The sequence below is a fragment of the Haemorhous mexicanus genome, chromosome 1, assembly GCF_027477595.1.
Source record: "Haemorhous mexicanus isolate bHaeMex1 chromosome 1, bHaeMex1.pri, whole genome shotgun sequence".
Classification (NCBI taxonomy): domain Eukaryota; kingdom Metazoa; phylum Chordata; class Aves; order Passeriformes; family Fringillidae; genus Haemorhous; species Haemorhous mexicanus.
Window position 1 is genome coordinate 157,825,115 of NC_082341.1, and position 27,941 is coordinate 157,853,055.

Here is a 27,941-nt window from a genome sequence, read left to right on the forward strand (position 1 = left end):
CCTGATCCCAATCCAGATCCTGATCCCGATCCCAGTCCTCATCCCAGTCCTGACCCTGATCCTGACTCCAATTCTGATCCCAATCCTGATCCCAGTCCTCATCCCAGTCCTGATTCTGATCCCAATCCCAATCCCGATCCCGACCCCAGTCCCGATCCCAATCCCAATCCCAATCCCAGTCTGAATCCCGACCCCAATCCCGACCCCGATCCCGATCCCGATCCCGAGATCCTGACGGGATCCCTCTGGGCCGTTCCAGCCCTGCAGCTGCTGCTGAAGGATCCGGTTCCCGCCGTGCGCAGCAAGGTGGCCGAGACCCTGGGACGCCTCGTCCGCCTCCTCTGAATCCCAGAATTCCCAAAATTCCCGGAATTCCCGGCTCTGAGACCCTGGGACGCCTCGTCCGCCTCCTCTGAATCCCGGAATTCCCAAAATTCCCGGGAATTCCCAGCTCCGAGACCCTGGGACGCCTCGTCCGCCTCCTCTGAATCCCGGAATTCCCAAAATTCCCGGGAATTCCCGGCTCCGAGACCCTGGGATGCCTCGTCCGCCTCCTCTGAATCCCGGAATTCCCAAAATTCCCGGGAATTCCCGGCTCCGAGACCCTGGGACGCCTCGTCCGCCTCCTCTGAATCCCGGAATTCCCAAAAATCCCGGGAATTCCCGGCTCCGAGACCCTGGGACGCCTCGTCCGCCTCCTCTGAATCCCGGAATTCCCAAAATCCCCGGGAATTCCCGGCTCCGAGACCCTGGGACGCCTCGTCCGCCTCCTCTGAATCCCGGAATTCCCAAAATTCCCAGGAATTCCCAGCTCTGAGACCCTGGGACGCCTGGTCCGCCTCCTCTGAATCCCGGAATTCCCAAAATCCCCGGGAATTCCCGGCTCCGAGACCCTGGGACGCCTCGTCCGCCTCCTCTGAATCCTGGAATTCCCAGAATTCCCGGAATTCCCGGAATTCCCGGCTCGGCTCAGCAATACCCCGGGGGATCCCAACCCATGGGAAAAGTCTTCCATCATCGCCTTCGTCCTCGGGGGCAAAAAAAAAAGTGGGAAAAGGGCCGGGATTTGGGCTGGGATCCGGACAGATGCCGACCCCGCCCCTCCGGCTGCTTCCCGCTGGATCCGGGATCCACTCCCAGCCCTGCTCCGGTGGGTGACGGGATCCCTTCCCGGAATTCCCCCCTGGAATCGCCCCTGTACAGAGACCTCTTTCTAAATAAAGCTTTCGGCTCCCGATCCCGCTCTGGAATTCTGGGATTCCTCCGGATCTGGCGGGTGGGAAGGGGGGATCCCTCCGGTGTCTCCGTGGGGATGAGCGATCCAGGGCCTCGGCCTGGCTGCTCTTCCGGGGGGAAAGAGTTGGGATTTGGGATCTCCTGGATCGTCCTGCCCTGTTTCCGTCCCACCGCCGGCTTTGCCTTGGGGATCCCGGCCCAGATCCCGGCCCAGATCCCGGCCCAGATCCCAGTCCAGATCCCAGCCCAGATCCTAATCCAGATCCCAGCCCAGATCCCAGCCCAGATCCCGGTCCAGATCCCGGTCCAGATCCTGGTCCAGATCCTAATCCAGATCCCAGCTCAGATCCCAGCCCAGATCCCGGTCCAGATCCCATCCCGGATCCCAGTCCAGATCCAGCCCAGATCCCAGCCCAGATCCCATCCCAGATCCCAGCCTAGATCCCATCCCAGATCCTAGCCCAGATCCTAATCCAGATCCTAGCCCAGATCCCAGCCCAGATCCCAGCTTAGATCCCAGTCCAGATCCAAGCCCAGATCCCGGTCCAGATCCTAATCCAGATCCCATCCCGGATCCCGGCCCAGATCCCAGCTCAGATCCCAGTCCAGATCCCATCCCAGTTTCTAATGCAGATCCCATCCCAGATCCCAGCTCCTATTCCCGGTCCCATTCCAGATCCCATTCCAGACCCAATTCCAGATCCCATTCCAGATCCCATTCCAGACCCAATTCCAGTTCCCATTCCAGACCCAATTCCAGCTCCCATTCCCGATCCCATTCCCGATCCCATTCCAGACCCAATTCCAGATCCCATTCCAGACCCAATTCCAGATCCCATTCCAGACCCAATTCCAGATCCCATTCCCGATCCCATTCCAGATCCCATTCCAGACCCAATTCCAGTTTCCATTCCCGATCCCATTCCCGATCCCATTCCAGACCCAATTCCAGACCCAATTCCCAATCCCATTCCCGATCCCATTCCAGACCCAATTCCAGACCCCATTCCCGATCCCATTCCAGACCGAATTCCAGACCGAATTCCAGATCCCATTCCAGACCCAATTCCAGGTCCCATTCCAGACCCAATTCCAGCTTCCATTCCCAATCCCATTCCCGATCCCATTCCAGACCCAATTCCAGATCCCATTCCAGCTCCCATTCCAGATCCCATTCCCGATCCCATTCCAGATCCTGCTCCCTCCCAGGGTTCCTTTCCTGGGCTATCCCAGATCCCGGGAATCCGGAATTTTCCGTCCTTGGGCCGTTCCCTGCCTGCCCCACTCCTTCCCTGTGCCCGGGCTCCCTCTGGGGACCCCGGAATATCCCTGGAAATCCCGGGGGAGCTCCGGGAATGCCGCCTGGGAGCTCCCGGTGGGACTGGGGAGGATCCCAGCCCTGCCCGGCCAGGTCAGGCTGGGAATTCAGGACACCAAGAGCTGGGATTGGATCCCAAAAAAGCCTTCCAGGAGCTCTGGGAGTTCGGATCCTGGTGGTGGATCCCAGGCGGATCCCTACGTGTGGGGAATGTGGGGATGGGATTGGGATATTTGGGAATGGGGACACTGAGGGATTGGGGAATGGGAACATTGGGGAATTCAGGGCACCAAGAGCTGGGATTGGATCCCAAAAAAGCCTTTACTGAGCCCTGGGAATTCCAAAAGTGGCAGAACCAGGTGGATCCCGGTAGATCCCGTTGGATTCCCAAGGGATGGGAATGTGGGGATGGGATCGGGGAATATTGAGGGATGTGGGAATGGGAATATTGGGGAATTCAGGGCACGAAGAGCCTGGAATTGGATCCCAAAAAAGCCTTTACTGAGCCCTGGGAATTCCAAATGTGGCAGATCCAGGCGGATCCCCGTGGATCCCATTGGATTCCCAAGGGATGGGGAATGTGGGGATGGGATTGGGATATTTGGGAATGGGGGGATGGGAATATTGAGGGATGTGGGAATGGGAACATTGGGGAATTCAGGGCACCAAGAGCTGGAACTGGATCCCAAAAAAGCCTTTACTGAGCCCTGGGAATGGGAATTCTGATCCTGGTGGATCCCAGGCGGATCCCCACGTGTAGGGAATGTGGGGATGGGAATATTGAGGGATGTGGGAATGGGAACATTGGGGAATTCAGGACACAAAGAGCCTGGAATTGGATCCCAAAAAAGCCTTTACTGAGCCCTGGGAATTCCAAATGTGGCAGATCCAGGCGGATCCCCGTGGATCCCGATGGATTCCCAAGGGATGAGGAATGTGGGAATGGGACCGGGGACACTGAGGGATGTGGGGATGGGAATATTGGGGAATTCAGGACACCAAGAGCTGGGATTAGATCCCAAAAAAGCCTTCCAGGAGCTCTGGGAATTCTGATCCTGGTGGTGGATCCCAGGCGGATCCCTACGTGTGGGGAATGTGGGGATGGGATTGGGATGGGGATATTTGGGAATGGGGGGATGGGAACATTGAGGGACGTGGGAATGGGAACATTGGGGAATTCAGGACACGAAGAGCTGGGATTGGATCCCAAAAAAGCCTTTACTGAGTGGTAGGAATTCCAAATGTGGCAGATCCAGGCGGATCCCCATGGATCCCGTTGGATTCCCAAGGGATGGGGAATGTGGGGATGGGATTGGGATATTTGGGAATGGGGGGATGGGAATATTGAGGGATGTGGGAATGGGAACATTGGGGAATTCAGGACACGAAGAGCTGGAACTGGATCCCAAAAAAGCCTTTACTGAGCCCTGGAAACGGGAATTCTGATCCTGGTGGATCCCAGGCGGATCCCTACGTGTGGGGAATGTGGGGATGGGAATATTGAGGGATGTGGGAATGGGAATATTGGGGAATTCAGGGCACGAAGAGTCTGGAATTGGATCCCAAAAAAGCCTTTACTGAGCCCTGGGAATGGGAATTCTGATCCTGGTGGATCCCAGGCGGATCCCCACGTGTAGGGAATGTGGGGATGGGAATATTGAGGGATGTGGGAATGGGAATATTGGGGAATTCAGGGCACCAAGAGCTGGGATTGGATCCCAAAAAAGCCTTTACTGAGCCCTGGGAACTCCAAATGTGGCAGATCCAGGCGGATCCCGGTAGATCCCGTTGGATTCCCAAGGGATGGGAATGTGGGGATGGGTTCGGGGAATATTGAGGGATGTGGGAATGGGAATATTGGGGAATTCAGGACACGAAAATCTGGAATTGGATCCCAAAAAAGCCTTTACTGAGCCCTGGGAATGGGAATTCTGATCCTGGTGGATCCCAGGCGGATCCCCACGTGTGGGGAATGCGGGGATGGGAATATTGAGGGATGTGGGAATGGGAATATTGGGGAATTCAGGACACCAAGAGCTGGAATTGGATCCCAAGAAAGCCTTTACTGAGCCCTGGGAATTCCAAATGTGGCAGAACCAGGTGGATCCCGGTAGATCCCGTTGGATTCCCAAGGGATGGGGAATGTGGGGATGGGATCGGGGAATATTGAGGGATGTGGGAATAGGAATATTGGGGAATTCAGGGCACGAAGAGCTGGAACTGGATCCCAAAAAAGCCTTTACTGAGCCCTGGGAACGGGAATTCTGATCCTGGTGGATCCCAGGCGGATCCCCACGTGTGGGGAATGTGGGGATGGGAATATTGAGGGATGTAGGATAGGGAATATTGGGGAATTCAGGACACAAAGAGCCTGGAATTGGATCCCAAAAAAGCCTTTACTGAGCCCTGGGAATTCCAAATGTGGCAGAACCAGGCGGATCCCCGTGGATCCCATTGGATTCCCAAGGGATGGGGAATGTGGGGATGGGATTGGGATATTTGGGAATGGGGGGATGGGAATATTGAGGGATGTGGGAATGGGAATACTGGGGAATTCAGGACACCAAGAGCTGGAACTGGATCCCAAAAAAGCCTTTACTGAGCCCTGGGAATGGGAATTCTGATCCTGGTGGATCCCAGGCGGATCCCCACGTGTGGGAAATGTGGGGATGGGATTGGGATGGGGATATTTGGGAATGTGGGAATGGGAACATTGGGGAATTCAGGACACAAAGAGCCTGGAATTGGATCCCAAAAAAGCCTTTACTGAGCCCTGGGAATTCCAAATGTGGCAGATCCAGGCGGATCCCCGTGGATCCCGCTGGATTTCCAAGGGATGGGGAATGTGGGGATGGGATTGGGATATTTGGGAACGGGGGGATGGGAATATTGAGGGATGTGGGAATGGGAACATTGGGGAAATCAGGGCACGAAGAGTCTGGAATTGGATCCCAGAAAAACCTTTCTTGAGCCCTGGGAATTCCGAAGGCGGCGGATCCAGGTGGATCCCAGTCGATCCCGGTGGGAATGCCAGGTGTGGGGAATGTGGGCTACAGAAATGTGGGAATGGGAGCACTGGGGAATTCAGCACAACAGATCCCGGGACCGTATCCAAACCAAGTCTTTATTGAGCACAGTGAAATCCGAAGGCGGCGGATCCCGGTGGATCCCACTGGATCCCTTCGGGACGGTCAGGTGTAGAGGCGCAGTGTGCCGTCGGTGCTGAGCCAGGGATCCCACTGGATCCAGGAGGGAAGATCAGGTGCCATTGGCGCTGGAGGAGAAGAGCCAGGGTGGCTGGAGGTGGATCCCGCTGGATCCGGGTGGATCCCTGTCGATCCCACCAAATCCAAGTGGACCAGGTGTAGAGGTGCAGGGTGCTGATGGCGCTGGAGGAGAAGAGCCAGGGATCCCCCTGGATCCGGGTGGATCCCAGAAGATCGATCAGGTGTAGAGGCGCACGGTGCCGTCGGCGCCGGAGGAGAAGAGCGAGGGCTGCTGGGGGTGGATCCGGGTGGATCCGGGTGGATCCCGGAGGATCGATCAGGTGTAGAGGCGCACGGTGCCGTCGGCGCCGGAGGAGAAGAGCCAGGGCTGCTGGGGGTGGATCCGGGTGGATCCCAGAGGATCGATCAGGTGTAGAGGCGCACGGTGCCGTCGGCGCCCGAGGAGAAGAGCCAGGGCTGCTGGGGGTGGATCCGGGTGGATCCGGGTGGATCCCAGTGGATCAGGTGTAGAGGCGCACGGTGCCGTCGGCGCCCGAGGAGAAGAGCCAGGGCTGCTGGGGGTGGATCCAGGTGGATCCCAGTGGATCCCGGAGGATCGATCAGGTGTAGAGGCGCATGGTGCCGTCGGCGCCCGAGGAGAAGAGCCAGGGCTGCTGGGGGTGGATCCGGGTGGATCCCAGAGGATCGATCAGGTGTAGAGGCGCACGGTGCCGTCGGCGCCCGAGGAGAAGAGCCAGGGCTGCTGGGGGTGGATCCGGGTGGATCCGGGTGGATCCCAGTGGATCAGGTGTAGAGGCGCACGGTGCCGTCGGCGCCCGAGGAGAAGAGCCAGGGCTGCTGGGGGTGGATCCGGGTGGATCCGGGTGGATCCCAGTGGATCAGGTGTAGAGGCGCACGGTGCCGTCGGCGCCCGAGGAGAAGAGCCAGGGCTGCTGGGGGTGGATCCGGGTGGATCCGGGTGGATCCCAGTGGATCAGGTGTAGAGGCGCACGGTGCCGTCGGCGCCGGAGGAGAAGAGCCAGGGCTGCTGGGGGTGGATCCGGGTGGATCCGGGTGGATCCCAGAGGATCGATCAGGTGTAGAGGCGCATGGTGCCGTCGGCGCCCGAGGAGAAGAGCCAGGGCTGCAGGGGGTGGATCCGGGTGGATCCCGGAGGATCAGGTGTAGAGGCGCACGGTGCCTTCGGCGCCCGAGGAGAAGAGCCAGGGCTGCTGGGGGTGGATCCGGGTGGATCCAGGTGGATCCCAGTGGATCAGGTGTAGAGGCGCACGGTGCCGTCGGCGCCGGAGGAGAAGAGCCAGGGCTGCTGGGGGTGGATCCGGGTGGATCCGGGTGGATCCCGGAGGATCGATCAGGTGTAGAGGCGCAGGGTGCCGTCGGCGCCGGAGGAGAAGAGCCAGGGCTGCTGGGGGTGGATCCGGGTGGATCCGGGTGGATCCCGGAGGATCGATCAGGTGTAGAGGCGCACGGTGCCGTCGGCGCCCGAGGAGAAGAGCCAGGGCTGCTGGGGGTGGATCTGGGTGGATCCGGGTGGATCCCAGTGGATCAGGTGTAGAGGCGCACGGTGCCGTCGGCGCCGGAGGAGAAGAGCCAGGGTTGCTGGGGGTGGATCCGGGTGGATCCGGGTGGATCCCGGAGGATCAGGTGTAGAGGCGCACGGTGCCGTCGGCGCCCGAGGAGAAGAGCCAGGGCTGCTGGGGGTGGATCCGGGTGGATCCGGGTGGATCCCGGAGGATCAGGTGTAGAGGCGCACGGTGCCGTCGGCGCCCGAGGAGAAGAGCCAGGGCTGCTGGGGGTGGATCTGGTGGATCCGGGTGGATCCCGGAGGATCGATCAGGTGTAGAGGCGCACGGTGCCGTCGGCGCCCGAGGAGAAGAGCCAGGGCTGCTGGGGGTGGATCCGGGTGGATCCGGGTGGATCCCAGAGGATCGATCAGGTGTAGAGGCGCATGGTGCCGTCGGCGCCCGAGGAGAAGAGCCAGGGCTGCAGGGGGTGGATCCGGGTGGATCCCGGAGGATCGATCAGGTGTAGAGGCGCACGGTGCCGTCGGCGCCCGAGGAGAAGAGCCAGGGCTGCTGGGGGTGGATCCGGGTGGATCCGGGTGGATCCCGGAGGATCAGGTGTAGAGGCGCACGGTGCCGTCGGCGCCCGAGGAGAAGAGCCAGGGCTGCTGGGGGTGGATCCGGGTGGATCCGGGTGGATCCGGAGGATCGATCAGGTGTAGAGGCGCACGGTGCCGTCGGCGCCCGAGGAGAAGAGCCAGGGCTGCTGGGGGTGGAAGGCGACGTCGAGCACGCCGAGGTCCAGGGCGGGCGCGTGGCCCTTGAGCACCTTGAGCGGCACCAGGAGCGCGTTCTGCAGCAGGTCACTGCCCGGAGAGGGGGAACAACAACAACGGGAATGGGAATGGGAATGGGAATGGGAATGGGAATGGCGGGAATGGGGGGAATGGGAATGGAGCGGGTGGGGAATGGGAATGGGGGGGGTGGGAATGGGGGAATGGGAATGGGGGAAATGGGAATGGGGAAATGGGAATGGAGGGGGGGATGGGAATTGTGGGAAATGGGAATGGGGGGGGATGGGAATGGGGGGGATGGGAATGGGGGGGGATGGGAATGGGGGGGGAATGGGAATGGAGGAGGGGATGGGAATGGAGGGGTGGGAATGGCGGGAAATGGGAATGGAGGGGGTGGGAATGGAGGGGGATGGGAATGGAGGGGTGGGAATGGCGGGAGGGGAGTGGGAATGGCAGGAAATGGGAACGGAGGGGGGGATGGGAATGGTGGGGATGGGAATGGTGGGAAATGGGAATGGGGGGGGGTGGGAATGGAGGGGGATGGGAATGGAGGGGGATGGGAATGGAGGGGGGGATGGGAATGGCGGAATGGGAATGGTGGGGGATGGGAATGGGGGGAATGGGGAATGGAGGGGGGGATGGGAATGGAGGGGGGGATGGGAATGGAGGGGGGGATGGGAATGGTGGGGATGGGAATGGAGGGGGGGATGGGAATGGAGGGGGGGATGGGAATGGTGGGGGATGGGAATGGAGGGGGGGATGGGAATGGAGGGGATGGGAATGGGGGGGATGGGAATGGTGGGGGATGGGAATTGAGGGGGGATGGGAATGGTGGGAAATGGGGAATGGAGGGGAATGGGAATGGGAGTGGTGGGAGGGGGATGGGAATGGAGGGAAATGGGAATGGAGGGGGATGGGAATGGAGGGAGGGGGATGGGAATGGTGGGGGATGGGAATGGCGGGAATGGGAATGGAGGGGGATGGGAATGGCGGGAATGGGAATGGAGGGGGATGGGAATGGCGGGAAATGGGAATGGCGGGAGGGGAGTGGGAATTGCAGGAAATGGGAACGGAGGGGGGGATGGGAATGGAGGGGGATGGGAATGGCGGGAATGGGAATGGAGGGGGATGGGAATGGTGGGGATGGGAATGGGGGGGGATGGGAATGGGGGGCATGGGAATGGTGGGGATGGGAATGGGGGGGGATGGGAATGGGGGGGGGATGGGAATGGGGGGGGGTGGGAATGGCGGGAATGGGAATGGCGGGGGTGGGAATGGAGGGGGATGGGAATGGAGGGGGGGATGGGAATGGTGGGAAATGGGAATGGGGGGAAATGGAATGGGAGTGGTGGGAGGGGGATGGGAATGGAGGGAAATGGGAATGGAGGGGATGGGAATGGAGGGAGGGGGATGGGGAATTGTGGGGGATGGGAATGGCGGGAATGGGAATGGTGGGGGATGGAATGGAGGGGGGGAAATGGGAATGGAGGAGGGGATGGGAATGGAGGAGGGGAGGGGATGGGAATGGGAATGGAGTGGGTGGGAATGGCGGGAATGGGAATGGGGGGAAATGGGAATGGAGGGGGGGATGGGAATGGAGGGGGATGGGAATGGAGGGGGTGGGAATGGAGGGGGTGGGAATGGGGGGGGATGGGAATGGAGGGGGTGGGAATGGGGGGGGATGGGAATGGGGGGGTGGGAATGTGGGGGGGATGGGAATGGGAATGGGAATGGGAATGGAGGGGGGGATGGGAATGGGGGGGGGTGGAATGGCGGGAATGGGAATTCTGGAATGGGAATGGAGGGGGATGGAATGAAGGGGGATGGGAATGGCGGGAATGGGAATGGAGGGGGGGATGGGAATGGGGGGGATGGGAATGGTGGGAATGGGAATGGAGGGGGGATGGGAATTGGGATGGGTGGGAATGGAGGGGTGGGAATGGAGAGGGGATGGGAATTGGGATGGGTGGGAATGGAGGGGTGGGAATGGAGAGGGGATGGGAATGGGGGGGGATGGGAATGGAGGGGGGGATGTGTGTTCTGGGAATGGCGGGAAATGGGAATGGCGGGAGGGGGAAGGAAATGGGGGGGGATGGGAATGGCGGGGGGATGGGATTGGGGGGAAATGGGAATGTAGGGGGATGGGAATGGAGGGGTGGGAATGGTGGGAGGGGAGTGGGAATGGCAGGAAATGGGAATTCTGGGAGTGGGGATGGGAATGCTGAGAGGGGGGATGGGAATTCTCAGAGCAGGAATGGGAATTCTCACAATGGGAATGGGAATTCTGGGAGGGGAACGGGAATGCTGGGAGGGGAACGGGAATGCTGGGAGGGGAATGGGAATGCTGGGAGGGAGGATGGGAATGCTGGGAGTGGAGATGGGAATTCTGGGAGTGGGAATGGGAATTCTGACACCGGGAATGGGAATTTGCACACTGGGAATGGGAATTCTGACCCTGGGAATGGGAATCCATGGAGTGGGAATGGGAATTCTGGAAGTGGGAATGGGAATTCTGGGAGTGGGAATGGGAATTCATGGAGTGGGAATAGGAATTCTGACCCTGGGCATGGGAATTCTGGGAGTGGGAATGGGAATTCTAGGAGCGGGAATGGGAATTCTGGGAGTGGGAATGGGAATTCTAGGAGCGGGAATGGGAATTCTAGGAGCGGGAACGGGAATTCTGGGAGTGGAAATGGGAATTCTAGGAGCGGAATGGGAATTCTAGGAGCGGGAATGGGAATTCTGGGAGTGGGAATGGGAATTCTAGGAGCGGGAATGGGAATTCTGGGAGTGGGAATGGGAATTCTGGGAGCGGGAATGGAATTCTGGGAGTGGGAATGTGAATTCTAGGAGCGGGAATGGGAATTCTAGGAGCGGGAACGGAATTCTGGGAGTGGAAATGGGAATTCTAGGAGCGGGAATGGGAATTCTAGGAGCGGGAATGGGAAATTCTGGGAGTGGGAATGGGAATTCTAGGAGCGGAATGGGAATTCTGGGAGTGGGAATGGGAATTCTGGGAGCGGGAATGGGAATTCTGGGAGTGGGAATGGGAATTCTGGAGCGGGAATGGAATTCTGGGAGTGGGAATGGGAATTCTGACCCTGGGAATGGGAATTCTGGGAGTGGGAATGGAATTCTGGGAGTGGGAACGGGAATTCTGGGAGTGGGGAATGGGAATTCTGGAGTGGGGAACGGGAATGCTGGGAGGGGAATGGGAATGCTGGGAGGGAGGATGGGAATGCTGGGAGTGGGGATGGGAATTCTGGGAGTGGGAATGGGAATTCTGGGAGCGGGAATGGGAATTCTGACCCTGGAATGGGAATTCTGGGAGTGGGAATGGGAATTATCTGGCCCTGGGAATGGGAATTCTGGGAGTGGGATGGGAATTCTGGGAGTGGGAATGGGAATTCATGGAGTGGGAATGGGAATTCTGGGAGTGGGGATGGGAATTCATGGAGTGGGAATGGGAATTCTGGGAGCGGGAATGGGAATTCTGGGAGTGGGAATGGGAATTCTGACCCTGGGAATGGGAATTCTGGGAGTGGGAATGGGAATTCTGGGAGTGGGAACGGGAATTCTGGGAGTGGGAATGGGAATTCTGGGAGTGGGAATGGGAATTCTGGGAGTGGGAATGGGAATTCTGACCCTGGGAAAGGGAATTCCCGGAGGTCTGCCGGCCATGGGGCCCCCAGAACCGCCGCTCCCACCCCCAGATCCCAGTGGGAAGGAGCCAATCCCAGATAATCCCGGGATTTTCCCCCAAAGCTCCCCAAAAACGCTGCTGGACCCCAAGGAGCCCCCAGAGTGGGATCTGATCCTGGAAATCCCACAAATTCCATAAATCCCATAAATAAATCCATAAATAAATCCCATAAATAAATCCCTAAATCCTGTGAATCCCATAATTCCCATAAATCCCATAAATGAATCCCCAGATCCCAAAATCCCATAAATCCTGGCAGTCCTGTGAATCCCGTAATTCCCACAAATCCCATAAATGAATCCCCAGATCCCAAAATCCCATAAATCCTGGCCGTCCTGTGAATCCCACAAACCCTGTGAATTCCATAATTCCCATAAATCCCGAAAATTCTGCAATTCCCATCAATAAATCCACAAATCCCATAAATAAGTCTCATAAATAATAAATCCACAAATCCCATAAATCCTGAAAATCCCATAAATAAATCCCATAAATAAATCCATAAATCCCATAAATAAATCCCATAAATTCCATGGATAAACCCCATAAATAAATCCATAAATCCCATATAAAAATCCCATAAATTCCCATAAATAAATCCATAAATCCCATAAATATAGCCCAGAAAGAATTCCGTAAATCCCACAAATAAATTCATAAGTCCCATAAATCCCACAACAAATCTCATAAATAAATCCATAAATGCCATAAATAAATCCCATAAAATCCCACAAACAAATCCCATAAATCCCATCAGTAAATCCCATAAGTAAATCCCATAAATCCCATAAAATCCCAGAAACAAATCCCATAAACAAATCCATAAATCCCATTGATAAATCCATAAATTCCCATAAATAAATCCCATAAATATTTCCATAAATCCCATAAATAAATCCATAAATCCCATAAATAAGTCCCACAAATGAATCCATAAATCCCATTAATAAATCCCATAAACAAATCTATAAATCCCATAAACAAATCTATAAATCCCATAAATCAATCCCATAAATCAATCCCATGAGTCCATCAATCCCATAAATTCCATAAATAAATCCCATTAATCCCACTGATAAATCCATCAATAAATCCCATAAATCCATCAATAAATCCCATAAATCCCATCAATAAATCCCATCAATAAATCCCATAAATCCCATCAATAAATCTCATAAATAAATCCATCAATAAATCCATAAATCCCATAAATAAACCCATAAATCCCATCCATAAATCCCATCAATAAATCCCATAAACCCATCAATAAATCCATCAATAAATCCCATCAATAAATCCCATAAATCCCTTCAATAAATCCATCAATAAATCCCATAAATCCCATCAATAAATCCATCCATAAATCCCATAAATCCATCAATAAATCCCATCAATAAATTCCATAAATCTCATCAATAAATCCATCCATAAATCCCATAAATCCATCAATAAATCCCATCAATAAATCCCATAAATCCCATCAATAAACCCATAAATCCCATTGATAAATCCCATAAATAAATCCATAAATCCCATAAATAAACCCATAAATCCCATCAATAAATCCCATAAACCCATCAATAAATCCATCAATAAATCCCATCAATAAATCCCATCAATAAATTCATAAATCCCATCAATCCCATCAATAAATCCCATAAATCCCATCAATAAATCTATAAATCACATTGATAAATCCCATCAATAAATCCCACCAATCCATCAATAAATCCCATAAACCCATCAATAAATCCATCAATAAATCCCATCAAATCTCATCAATAAATCCCATAAACCCATCAATAAATCCCATCAATAAATCCATCAATAAATCCCATAAATCCCATCAATAAATCCCATCAATAAATCCATAAATCCCATCAATCCCATCAATAAATCCCATAAATCCCATCAATAAATCCCATAAATCCCATCAATAAATCCCATCAATAAATCCCATCAAATCCATCAATAAATCCCATAAACCCATCAATAAATCCCATAAATCCCATCAATAAATCCCATAAATCCCATCAATAAATCGCATAAACCCATCAATAAACCCATCAATAAATCCCATAAATCCCATCAATGAACCCGTAAATCCCATTGATAAATCCCATAAATAAATCCATAAATCCCATAAATAAACCCATAAATCCCATCAATAAAACCATAAATCCTATTGATAAATCCCATAAATCCATCAATAAATCCCATCCATAAATCCCATAAATCCATCAATAAATCCCATCCATAAATCCCATAAATCCATCAATAAATCCCATCAATAAATCCATCAATAAATCCCATCAATAAATCCCATCATTAAATCCCATCAATAAATCCATAAATCCCATAAATCCCATCAATAAATCCCATAAATCCCATCAATAAATCCCACCAATCCATCAATAAATCCCATAAATCCCATCAATAAATCCCATAAATCCCATCAATAAATCCCATCAATAAATCCCATCAATAAATCCCATAAACCCATCAATAAATCCCATCAATAAATCCCATCAATAAATCCCATAAATCCCATCAATAAATCCCATCAATAAATCCCATAAATCCCATCAATAAATCTCATAAATAAATCCATCAATAAATCCATAAATCCCATAAATAAACCCATAAATCCCATCCATAAATCCCATCAATAAATCCCATAAACCCATCAATAAATCCATCAATAAATCCCATCAATAAATCCCATAAATCCCTTCAATAAATCCATCAATAAATCCCATAAATCCCATCAATAAATCCATCCATAAATCCCATAAATCCATCAATAAATCCCATCAATAAATTCCATAAATCTCATCAATAAATCCATCCATAAATCCCATAAATCCATCAATAAATCCCATCAATAAATCCCATAAATCCCATCAATAAACCCATAAATCCCATTGATAAATCCCATAAATAAATCCATAAATCCCATAAATAAACCCATAAATCCCATCAATAAATCCCATAAACCCATCAATAAATCCATCAATAAATCCCATCAATAAATCCCATCAATAAATTCATAAATCCCATCAATCCCATCAATAAATCCCATAAATCCCATCAATAAATCTATAAATCACATTGATAAATCCCATCAATAAATCCCACCAATCCATCAATAAATCCCATAAACCCATCAATAAATCCATCAATAAATCCCGTCAAATCTCATCAATAAATCCCATAAACCCATCAATAAATCCCATCAATAAATCCATCAATAAATCCCATAAATCCCATCAATAAATCCCATCAATAAATCCATAAATCCCATCAATCCCATCAATCCCATCAATAAATCCCATAAATCCCATCAATAAATCCCATAAATCCCATCAATAAATCCCATCAATCCCATCAATAAATCCCATCAATAAATCCATCCATAAATCCCATAAATCCATCAATAAATCCCATCAATAAATCCCATAAATCCCATAAATAAACCCATAAATCCCATCCATAAATCCCATAAATAAACCCATAAATCCCATCAATAAATCCCATCAATAAATCCCATAAATCCCATTAACAAATCCCATCAATAAATCCATCAATAAATCCCATAAATCCCATCAATAAATCCCATAAACCCATCAATAAGCCCATCAATAAATCCCACCAATCCATCAATAAATCCCATAAATTCCCATAAATAAATCCATAAATCCCATCAATCCCATCAATAAACCCATCAATAAGCCCATCAATCGATCCCCCCAGTGAATCCCGTCCGATCCCCCCGGCAGATCCCGCAGGTGGCGGCCGGGATGGCCGGGCTGGATCCCGGGCGGATTCCCGTACCTGTAGACCATGCCGTGGCAGACGATGACGGAGCCGTCGTCGGAGGCGGAGGCGAAGAGCGGGTAGCGCCGGTGGAACGCCACCGAGCGCACGGCGCGGCCGTGGTGCCTGCGGGGACAGCGGGAATCACAGCCGGGAAAACACCGGGATAAACAGCCGGGAAAACACCGGGAATCACAGCCGGGAATACAGCCGGGAATCACAGCCGGAAATACACCGGGATAGACGGGAAAAACACCGGGAATCACAGCCGGAAATACAGCCGGGATAGACGGGAAAAACACCGGGAATCACAGCCGGAAATACAGCCGGGAATCACAGACGGGATAAACACCGGGAATCACAGCTGGAAATACACCGGGACAAACACCGCGAATCACAGCCGGGATAAACAGCCGGAAATACAGCCGGGATAAACAGCTGGAAATACACCGGAAATCACAGCCGGAAATACAGCCGGGATAAACAGCCGGAAATACACTGGAAATCACAGCTGGAAATACAGCTGGGATAAACAGCCGGAAATACACCGGGAATCACAGCCGGAAATACACCGGGAATCACAGACGGGATAAACACCGGGAATCACAGACGGGATAAACACCGGGAATCAGAGCCGGAAATACACCGGGAATCAGAGCCGGAAATACACCGGGATAAACACCGGGAATCACAGCCGGAAATACACCGGGATAACACCGGAAATACAGCCGGGAAAACACCAGGAATCACAGCCGGAAATACACCGGGATAAACACCGGAAATCACAGCCGGAAATACAGCTGGGATAGACGGGAAAAACACCGGGAATCACAGCCGGAAATACACCGGGAATCACAGCCGGAAATACAGACGGGAATCACAGACGGGATAAACACCGGGAATCACAGACGGGATAAACACTGGGAATCAGAGCCGGGAAAAACACCGGGAATCACAGCCGGAAATACAGCCGGGAATCACAGCCGGAAATACACCGGGATAAACACCGGAATCACAGCCGGAAAAACACCGGGATAAACACCGGGAATCACAGCCGGAAATACACCGAGAATCACAGACGGGATAAACACCGGGAATCAGAGCCGGAAATACACCGGGAATCACAGCCGGGAAAACACCGGGAATCACAGCCGGAAATACACCGGGATAAACACCGGGAATCATAGCCGGAAATACACCGGGATAACACCGGGAATCACAGCCGGGAAAACACCGGGAATCACAGCCAGAAATACACCGGGATAGATGGGAAAAACACCGGGAATCACAGCCGGAAATACACTGGGAATCACAGCCGGAAATACACCGGGATAAACACCGGGAATCATAGCCGGAAATACACCGGGATAACACCGGGAATCACAGCCGGAAATACACCGGGATAAACACCGGGAATCACAGCCGGGAAAACACCGGGAATCACAGCCAGAAATACACCGGGATAGATGGGAAAAACACCGGGAATCACAGCCGGAAATACACTGGGAATCACAGCCGGAAATACACCGGGATAAACACCGGGAATCATAGCCGGAAATACACCGGGATAACACCGGGAATCACAGCCGGGAAAACACCGGGAATCACAGCCAGAAATACACCGGGATAGATGGGAAAAACACCGGGAATCACAGCCGGAAATACAGCTGGGATAGACGGGAAAAACACCGGGAATCACAGCCGGAAATACACCGGGATAGACAGCCGGAAATACACCGGGAATCACAGCCATAAAAACACCGGGAATCACAGCCGGAAATACACCGGGAATCACAGACGGGATAAACACCGGGAATCAGAGCCGGAAATACACCGGGAATCACAGCCGGAAATACACCGGGAATCACAGCTGGGAAAACACCGGGAATCACAGCCGGAAATACACCGGGATAAACACCGGAAATCACAGCTGGAAATACACAGGGATAAACACCGGGAATCACAGCCAGAAATACACCGGGAATCACAGCCGGAAATACACCGGGAATCACAGCCGGGAAAACACCGGGAATCACAGCCGGAAATACACCGGGATAAACACCAGAAATCACAGCTGGAAATACACCGGGATAAACACCGGGAATCACAGCCGGAAATACACCGGGATAGACGGGAAAAACACCGGGAATCACAGCCGGAAATACACCGGGATAAACACCGGAAATCACAGCCGGAAATACAGCTGGGATAGACGGGAAAAACACCGGGAATCACAGCCGGAAATACACCGGGATAAACACTGGGAATCACAGCCGGAAAAACACCGGGAATCACAGCCGGAAATACAGCCGGGAATCACAGCCGGGAAAAACACCGGGAATCACAGCCGGAAATACAGCTGGGATAAACACCAGGAATCACAGCTGGAAATACACTGGGATAGACGGGAAAAACACAGGGAATCACAGCCGGGAAAAACACTGGGAAAACACCCAGAGAAACAGCCGGGATAAACACCGGGATAAACACCGGGAATCACAGCTGGGATAAACACCGGGAATCACAGCCGGAAGTACAGCCGGGAAAAATACCAGGAAAACACCCGGAGAAACAGCCGGGATAAACACCGGGATAAACACTGGGATAAACACCGGGAATCACAGCCGGAGAAACAGCCGGGATAAACACCGGGAATCACAGCCGGAAATACAGCCGGGATAAACACCGGGAAAACACCCAGAAAAACACTGGGATAAACACCGGGAATCACAGACAGGAAAAACACCTGGATAAACACCGGGAAAAACACTGGGAATCAGGGATGGGAAAAACACCGGGAATCACAGCCAGGATAAACACCAGGAATCAGAGCCGGGATAAACACCGGGAATCAGAGCCGGGATAAACACCGGGAATCACAGACGGGATAAACACCAGGAATCAGAGCCGGGATAAACACCGGGAATCACAGATGGGATAAACACCGGGAATCAGAGCCGGGAAAAACACCGGGAAAACAGCTGGAAATACAGCCGGGAATCACAGACGGGATAAATACCGGGAATCGGAGCCAGGATAAACACCGGGAATCAGAGCCGGGATAAACACCGGGAATCACAGACGGGAAAAACACCGGGAATCACAGATGGGATAAACACCGGGAATCACAGACGGGAAAAACACCGGGAATCACAGATGGGATAAACAGCCGGAAATACACCGGGATAAACACCGGGAATCACAGCCGGAAATACACTGGGATAAACACCGGGAATCACAGCCGGAAAAACACCGGGATAAACACCGGGAATCACAGCCAGAAAAACACTGGGAATCACAGCCGGAAATACAGCCGGGAATCACAGCCGGGAAAAACACCGGGAATCACAGCCGGAAATACAGCTGGGATAAACACCGGGAATCACAGCTGGAAGTACAGCTGGGATAAACACCGGGAATCACAGCTGGAAATACACCGGGATAGACGGGAAAAACACCAGGAATCACAGCCGGGAAAAACACTGGGAAAACACCCGGAGAAACAGCCGGGATAAACACCGGGATAAACACTGGGATAAACACCGGGAATCACAGCCGGAGAAACAGCCGGGATAAACACCGGGAATCACAGCCAGAAATACAGCCGGGATAAACACTGGGAAAACACCCAGAAAAACACTGGGATAAACACCGGGAATCACAGACAGGAAAAACACCTGGATAAACACCGGGAAAAACACTGGGAATCAGGGATGGGAAAAACACCAGGAATCACAGCCAGGATAAACACCAGGAATCAGAGCCGGGATAAACACCGGGAATCAGAGCCGGGATAAACACCGGGAATCAGAGCCGGGATAAACACCGAGATTTAGAAATGGGAAAAACACCAGGAATCACAGCTGGGATAAACACCCGGAAAAACACCTGGAAATACAGCCGGGAATCACAGCCAGGATAAATACCAGGAAAACACCCAGAAAAACACCAGGATAAACACCGGGATAAACACCGGGAATCACAGACGGGATAAACACCGAGATTTAGAAATGGGAAAAACACCGGGAATCACAGCTGGGATAAACACCCAGAAAAACACCGGGAAATACAGCTGGGAATCACAGACGGGATAAACACCAGGAATCAGAGACGGGATAAAAACCAGGATAAACACCGGGAAAAACACCGGGAATCAGAGCCGGGATTAAAACCAGGAATCAGAGCCGGGAAAAACACCAGGAATCAAGAGCTGGGATAAACACTGAGAAAAACACCGGGAATCAGAGCTGGGAAAAACACCGGGAATCAGAGCTGGGAAAAACACTGGGAAAAACGGGAATTAGCACTGGGAAAAACACCGGGAATCAAAGCCGGGAAAAACGGGAATCGGAGCCGGGATAAACACTGGGAAAAACACCAGGAAAAATGGGAATCAGAGCCGGGATAAACACTGGGGAAAACACCAGGAAAAACAGGAATTAGCACCGGGAAAAATGGGAATCAGCATTGGGGAAAACGGGAATCAGCACTGGAAAAATGGGATAGACACTGGGAAAAGAGAGAACAGCCCAGGATAATGTGGGGTAAGGACCCTGGAAAATGAGGGATAATCTGGGATAATCTGGGATAATCTGGGATAACAGCCCAAGAAAAACCGGGATAACAAGCCAGGATAACCTGGGATAACAACCTGGGATAAACTGGAATAACAGCCCCGGAAAATCCGGGATAATGACCCAGGAAAATGAGGGAAAGTATGGGATAACAACCCAGGAAAAACTGGGATAACAATCCGGGAAAAACTGGGATAACAACAGGGGATAACCTGGGATAACAATAGGGGATAACCTGGGATAACACGGGATAACAACTGGGAATAATGAGGGAAAATGTGGGATTACATCCCGGGATAATTTGGGAAAATAACCCGGGATAACAACTCAGGATAACAACCTGAGATAATGTGGGATAACAATCCCGGAAAAACTGGGATAACAACTCAGGAGAACTTGGGATAACAACCTGGGATAATTCGGGAAACAACCTGGGATAACATGGGATAAAGACCCAGGGCAGTTTGGGATAACAACCCAGGATAATGTGGGATAATAGCCCGGGATAATTTGGGATAACAACCTGGGATAATTTGGGATAACAAACAGGGATAGTTGGGGATAAGAACCCGGGATAATTTGGGATAACAACCCGGGATAATTTGGGATAACAACCTGGGATAGTTTGGGATAACAACCTGGGATAGTTTGGGATAACAGCCCAGGATAATGTGGGATAAGAACCCGGGATAGTTTGGGATAACAACCCGGGATAATGTGGGATGACAGCCCGGGATAGTTTGGAATAGCAACCCGGGATAGTTTGGGATAACAACCCGGGATAATGTGGGATGACAGCCCGGGATAGTTTGGAATAACAACCTGGGATACTTTAGGATAACAACCTGGGATAGTTTGGGATAAGAACCTGGGATAATTTGGAATAACAACCCGGGATAATGTGGGATAACAGCCCGGGATAATATGGGATAACAGCCCGGGATAACTTGGGATAACAACCTGGGATAATTTGGGATTATAACCCGGGATAATTTGGGATAACAACTGGAGATAACGTGGGATAACAACCCAGGATAGTTTGGGATAACAACCTGGGATAATGTGGGACAACAACCCGGGGTAACGAGGGAACACGGGGCTCTGATCTCCACAAAACTGGGACAAGCCGGGATTTGCAGCTGCCACAGAGAGCTGGGAATGCTCAAGGGCCCCCAGCGGATCCCGGCAGATCCCAGCGGATCCCGGCACTCACCGCAGCAGCCGGTAGGGCCGCGTGGACAGGTCCAGGTCAAACCAGGCCAGCTTGCTGTCGTAGCTCCCGCAGATCACGTTGTCCCCTAGGGAAAAACCCCGGAGTCAGCGGGATCCCGGCGTTCCCGGGCGGATCCCGGCGTTCCCGGGGGAGATCCCGCACCTCCGGGGTGCACGGCCATGCTGGAGATCCACTGGCAGTTGCTCTGGAGTTTCTTGGTGAGCTCCTGGCGCAGCAGGTTGTAGATGCGCACGGAGCGCTGGGAAGCCACCAGGAAGTAGGGCCGGAGCGGGTGGAACTGCACGCACTGGATCATCCCGGGGCTCTTCCGGAAGGGATCCTGGCTCCAGCGCCGGCTGCTCTGGTGGATCAGCACCTGCCGGCTGCCGGGGTTCCGCACCACCGAGGCCCAGTAGTCGCCCTTGCCGTGCCAGGTCACCTGCATCACCGGCTGGGAATGCAATGGGAATGGGATTGGGATTGGGATCCGGGTGAGATCCCGAAATCCCGACCCGCTGGATCACCACCGAGGCCCAGTAGTCGCCCTTGCCGTGCCAGGTCACCTGCGTCACTGGCTGGGAATGCAATGGGAATGGGATTGGGATTGGGATCCTGGTGAGATCCCAGAATCCTGACCCTCTGGATCATCCCAGAGCTCCTCAAGGTGGGAATGGGATTGGGATCAAGGTCCGATCCCAGAATCCCAACCCTCTGGATCACCACCGGGACATGGGAATCGCCCTTGCCATGCCACGTCACCTGCGTCACCGGCTGGGAATGCAACAGGATTGGGAAAGGGATCGGGGTGAGATCCCAAAATCCCGACCCTCTGGATCATCCCAGAGCTCCTCAAGGTGGGAATGGGATTGGGATCCAGGTGAGATCCCGAAATCCCGACCCGCTGGATCATCCCTGAGCTCCTCAAGCTGGGAATGGGATTGGGATCCAGGTGAGATCCCGAAATCCCGACCCGCTGGATCACCACCGAGGCCCAGTAGTCGCCCTTGCCGTGCCAGTTCACCTGTGTCACCGGCTGGGAATGCAATGGGATTGGGATTGGGATTGGGATCTGGGTGAGATCCTGAGATCCCGACCCTCTGGATCATCCTGGAGCTCCTCAAGGTGGGAATGGGATCGGGATCCTGGTGAGATCCCGAGATTCCGACCCGCGGGATCACCACCGGGACACGGGAAACGCCCTGGCTGTGCCAGGTCACATGCGTCACCGGCTGGGAATGGAATGGGATTGGGAAAGGGATCCTGGTGAGATCCCGAGATTCCCACCCTCTGGATCATCACTGGAGCCTAGGAATCACCCTGGCCGTGCCACATCACCTGTGTCACTGCTGGGAATGGGAATGGGATTGGGATCTGGGTGAGATCCCAAAATTCCAACCCGCTGGATCATCCCAGAGCTCCTCAAGGTGGGAATGGGATCGGGAGCTGGGTGAGATCCCGAGATCCTGATCTTCTGGATCACTGAGGCTTAGGAATTGCCCTGGCTGGGAATGGGATCCGGGTGAGATTCCCAAAATCCCGACCCTCTGGAATCACCCTGGAGCTCCTTGGGGTGGGAATGGGAACCAGAATGGGAATGGGGATGGATCCGGGTGAGATTCCCAAAATCCCAACCCTCTGGAATCACCCTGGAGCTCCTCACAGTGGGAACAGAGGGATCAGGGAAGGGGAGAGGGTGGGAGTTGTGTTGGTGGGTCCAGGGATGGGAATGGGATTGGAAATGGGATTGGGATCTGGGATTAGGAATGGGATTGGGATGGGAATAGGAATGGGATCTGGGATTGGGACTGGGAATGGGATCAGGGATTGGGACTGGGAATGGGATCGGGATCCGGGTGAGATCCCGACTTTCTGGATCATCCCGGAGCTCCTAGGGCTGGGAATGAGAACAGGAGCGGGATCCGAGTGAGATCCTGAGTTTTGGGATCATCCCAGAGCTCCTCGGGGTAGGATTGGGATTGGGAATGGGATTGGGGGAATTCCCAGGAGTGGCTGAGGGATCTGGGGGGCTCATCCCGGAGAAAATCGGGATGGAAGGGATCCAGGGGGATCCAGGGCGGGATCTGCTCCCAGGGAACAGGGACAGGACCCGGGAAATGGCCTCGGGTTGGGATTTTTGGGAATATTCCCTTGGAATTTAGTGGGATTCTGGGATTTGGGGCTCTGGGAAGCAGGGCAGGAACTGAGGCCGAGGATTCCTGGGAGAAGCTGGGAAAAGGGGCCGATCCCAGCTGGAATTCCTGCGGCTCCGGGAAATGATCCTGGGGATTCCTGGAAAACGGGGCTGGGGAGGATCCCCCTGCTGGGAAAGGCTCTGGAAAACTGCCCGGGATTCCCGGGAACGGGAAGGGATCCCTTGGGATGTGGAGCTGGGAAAAGAATCCTCTTGGAATTCTGTCCCTTGGGATGTGGAGCAGGGAGCAAGGATCCATTTGGGATCCTTCCCTCGGGATGTGGAGCAGGGAACAGGGATCCTCCTGGAATGGCATCCCTCGAGATGCAGCTGTGGGAACGAGGCCCCTCCCTGGATCCTGGGCTGGGATGGATCCACCAGCCCCAAATCCCGGGAATGCCAATCCCAGCCAGATCCTGGGGATGCCGGTCCTACATGGATCCCGGGAATGCCAATCCCAGCCAGATCCCAGGAACGTCAATCCCCCCAGTTCCCAGCAATGCTGATCCCAGCTGGATCCTGGGAATGCTGATTCCACCCGGATCCTGGGAATGCCGATCCAACCCAGATCCTGGGAATGCCGATCCCAGCCAGATCCCAGGAATGCCGATCCCAGCCAGACCCCAGGAATGCTGATCCCACCCAGACCCCAGGAACGCCGATCCCACCCAGATCCCGGGAATGCCGAACCCATCCAGACCCCAGGAACACCGATCCCACCCAGATCCCGGGAATGCCGATCCCATCCAGACCCCAGGAATGCCGATCCCACCCAGATCCCAGGAATGCCAATCCCACCCAGATCCTGGGAATGCCAATCCCACCCAGATCCCGGGAACGCTGATCCCACCCGGATCCCTGGAATGCCGATCCCACCCGGATCTCGGGAAGGCCAATCCCATCCAGAGCCCTGGAATGCCGATCCCACCCGGATCCCGGGAACGCCGATCCCAGCCGGATCCCTGGAATGCCGATCCCACCCAGATCCTGGGAATGCCGATCCCAGCCGGATCCCTGGAATGCCGATCCCACCCGGATCCCGGTAATGCCGATCCCACCCAGATCCTGGGAATGCCGATCCCAGCCGGATCCCTGGAATGCCGATCCCACCTTGCTGTGCTGCACCAGCAGCCGGATCCCCTTCCCGCGCTCCTCGGGGCTGGCCGGGATCCACCGGACCGGCTGGATCCGCTCCTCCTCCGGAGCTTCCCAGGAATCCAGGAGCTGATCCGTGGCTGCCACCAGCAGCCGGTCCCCGAGGCCTGGATTCACCAGGAGCACCTGCTCATCCCTGGGAATGGGAAATCCGGGATCAGGGGGAATCTGGGATCAGGGAACCCTCCCCATGAGCACCTGCTCATCCCTGGGAATGGGAAATCCGGGATCGGGGGGAATCTGGGATCAGGGGAATCTGGGATCAGGGGGAAATCCAGGATCAGGGAACCCTCCCCAGCAGCAGCTGCTCATCCTTGGGAATGGGAAATCCAGGATCAGGGGATCCTCTGGGATCACTGAACCCTCCCCAGGAGCAGCTGCTCATTCCTAAGGAATCTGGGATCAGGGGAAATCTGGGATCAGGGAATTCCACCCAGGAGCAGCTGCTTATCCCTGGGGAATGGGAAACCCGAGATCAGGAAATCCCCTGGGACCAAGGAAATCTGGGAAAGATCCCTGGGATCAATCCCAGGGCACTGCCACGGCCACGGCCACCAGGCAGATGGAGGGGTTGGGGTTCCAGGGAAATCTGGGAATGATCCCTGGGAAATCTGGGAATGATTGATCCCAGGGCACTCACACGGCCACGGCCACCAGGCAGATGGCGGGGTTGGGATTCCAGGGAATGATCCCAGGGAAATCTGGGATCAATCCCAGGGCACTCACATGGCCACGGCCACCAGGCAGATGGCGGGGTTGGGATTCCAGGGAAATCTGGGAAATCTGGGATCAATCCCAGGGCACTCACACGGCCACGGCCACCAGGCAGATGGAGGGGTTGGGATTCCAGGGAAATCTGGGAATGATCCCTGGGAAATCTGGGAATGATTGATCCCAGGGCACTCACACGGCCACGGCCACCAGGCAGATGGCAGGGTTGGGGTTCCAGGGAATGATCCCAGGGAAATCTGGGATGATCCCAGGGCACTCACACGGCCACGGCCACCAGGCAGATGGAGGGGTTGGGGTTCCAGGGAATGATCCCTGGGAAATCTGGGAATGATTGATCCCAGGGCACTCACACGGCCACGGCCACCAGGCAGATGGAGGGGTTGGGGTTCCAGGGAAATCTGGGAAATCTGGGAATGATTGATCCCAGGGCACTCACACGGCCACAGCCACCAGGCAGATGGAGGGGTTGGGGTTCCAGGGAAATCTGGGAAATCTGGGAATGATTGATCCCAGGGCACTCACACGGCCACGGCCACCAGGCAGATGGAGGGGTTGGGGTTCCAGGGAATGATCCCTGGGAAATCTGGGAATGATTGATCCCAGGGCACTCACACGGCCACGGCCACCAGGCAGATGGAGGGGTTGGGGTTCCAGGGAATGATCCCTGGGAAATCTGGGAATGATTGATCCCAGGGCACTCACACGGCCACGGCCACCAGGCAGATGGAGGGGTTGGGGTTCCAGGGAAATCTGGGAAATCTGGGAATGATTGATCCCAGGGCACTCACACGGCCACGGCCACCAGGCAGATGCTGGGGTTGGGGTTCCAGGGAATGATCCCTGGGAAATCTGGGATGATCCCAGGGCACTCACACGGCCACGGCCACCAGGCAGATGCTGGGGTTGGGGTTCCAGGGAAATCTGGGAAATCTGGGATCAATCCCAGGGCACTCACACGGCCACGGCCACCAGGCAGATGGAGGGGTTGGGGTTCCAGGGAATGATCCCTGGGAAATCTGGGAATGATTGATCCCAGGGCACTCACACGGCCACGGCCACCAGGCAGATGGAGGGGTTGGGGTTCCAGGGAATGATCCCTGGGAAATCTGGGAATGATTGATCCCAGGGCACTCACACGGCCACGGCCACCAGGCAGATGGCGGGGTTGGGGTTCCAGGCCACGCTCTTGACCACGGCGCCGAGGGTCAGCGTGCGCAGGCAGCGCGCCGTGCTCACCTCCCAGAACCGCACCGAGCCGTCGTCCGAGCCTGCGGGGAAACCGCGGGATAACGATGGGATAACCGCGGGATAACTGCGGGATAACCGCGGGATAACGATGGGATAACCGCGGGATAACGATGGGATAACCGCGGGATAACAGCGGGATAACCGCGGGATAACGATGGGATAACCGCGGGATAATGATGGGATAACCGCGGGATAACGATGGGATAACCGCGGGATAACGATGGGATAACTGCGGGATAATGATGGGATAACTGCGGGATAACTGCGGGGTAACTGTGGGATAACTGCGGGATAACCGCGGGATAACCGCGGGATAACCGCGGGATAACAGCGGGATAACCGCGGGATAACGATGGAATAACGATGGGATAACGATGGGATAACCGCGGGATAACAGCGGGATAACTGCGGGATAACGATGGGATAACCGCGGGATAATGATGGGATAACCGCGGGATAACGATAGGATAACCGCGGGATAACGATGGGATAACTGCGGGATACTGATGGGATAACTGCGGGGTAACGATGGGATAACCGCGGGATAACGATGGGATAACAGCGGGATAACTGCGGGATAACGATGGGATAACCGCGGGATAATGATGGGATAACCGCGGGATAACGATAGGATAACCGCGGGATAACGATGGGATAACTGCGGGATAATGATGGGATAACTGCGGGGTAACGATGGGATAACCGCGGGATAACGATGGGATAACTGTGGGATAATGATGGGATAACTGCGGGGTAACGATGGGATAACCGCGGGATAACGATGGGATAACTGCGGGATAACGATGGGATAACCGCGGGATAATGATGGGATAACTGCGGGGTAACTGTGGGATAACTGCGGGATAACCGCGGGATAACTGCGGGATAACTGCGGGATAGCAGTGGGATAACCGCGGGATAACGATGGGATAACCAAGGGATAACCGCGGGGTAACTGCGGGGTAACTGCAGGATAACTGTGGGATAACTGTGGGATAACTGTGGGATAACCGCGGGATAACTGCGGGATAACCGCGGGATAACGATGGGATAACTGCGGGGTAACGATGGGATAACCGCGGGATAACCGCGGGATAACTGCGGGATAACCGTGGGATAACGATGGGATAACTGCGGGGTAACGATGGGATAACCGCGGGATAACCGCGGGATAACGATGGGATAACCGCGGGATAACTGCGGGATAACTGCGGGATAACAGCGGGATAACG

General features: G+C 54.0%; 2 protein-coding genes across 3 annotated transcripts in view; one reads left to right on the top strand and one right to left on the bottom strand.

Annotated features, from left to right (window-relative positions):
- The window catches only part of MROH1 (maestro heat like repeat family member 1), an 86,617-nt gene extending 85,380 nt beyond the window's left edge, over positions 1 to 1,237 (top strand). Inside the window, 1 exon segment of the mRNA XM_059868566.1 lies at positions 260 to 1,237. Coding sequence (XP_059724549.1) covers positions 260 to 345 — 86 coding nt within the window. The 3' untranslated portion in view covers positions 346 to 1,237.
- A 4,422-nt stretch (positions 1,238 to 5,659) lies between these two features.
- BOP1 (BOP1 ribosomal biogenesis factor) overlaps positions 5,660 to 27,941 on the bottom strand; it is a 113,982-nt gene continuing 91,700 nt past the window's right edge. Inside the window, exons 11-17 of one of the 2 annotated variants that reach the window (XM_059868587.1) lie at positions 26,597 to 26,729; positions 24,685 to 24,865; positions 22,143 to 22,154; positions 21,546 to 21,822; positions 21,384 to 21,468; positions 15,615 to 15,722; positions 5,660 to 8,149 (exon numbers count right to left, since the gene is read on the bottom strand). In XM_059868587.1, coding sequence (XP_059724570.1) covers positions 7,996 to 8,149; positions 15,615 to 15,722; positions 21,384 to 21,468; positions 21,546 to 21,822; positions 22,143 to 22,154; positions 24,685 to 24,865; positions 26,597 to 26,729 — 950 coding nt within the window. In that variant the 3' untranslated portion in view covers positions 5,660 to 7,995. Of the gene's footprint in view, positions 8,150 to 15,614; positions 15,723 to 21,383; positions 21,469 to 21,545; positions 21,835 to 22,142; positions 22,155 to 24,684; positions 24,866 to 26,596; positions 26,730 to 27,941 lie in introns of both variants that reach the window. The other variant, XM_059868578.1, reaches the window with a different exon arrangement.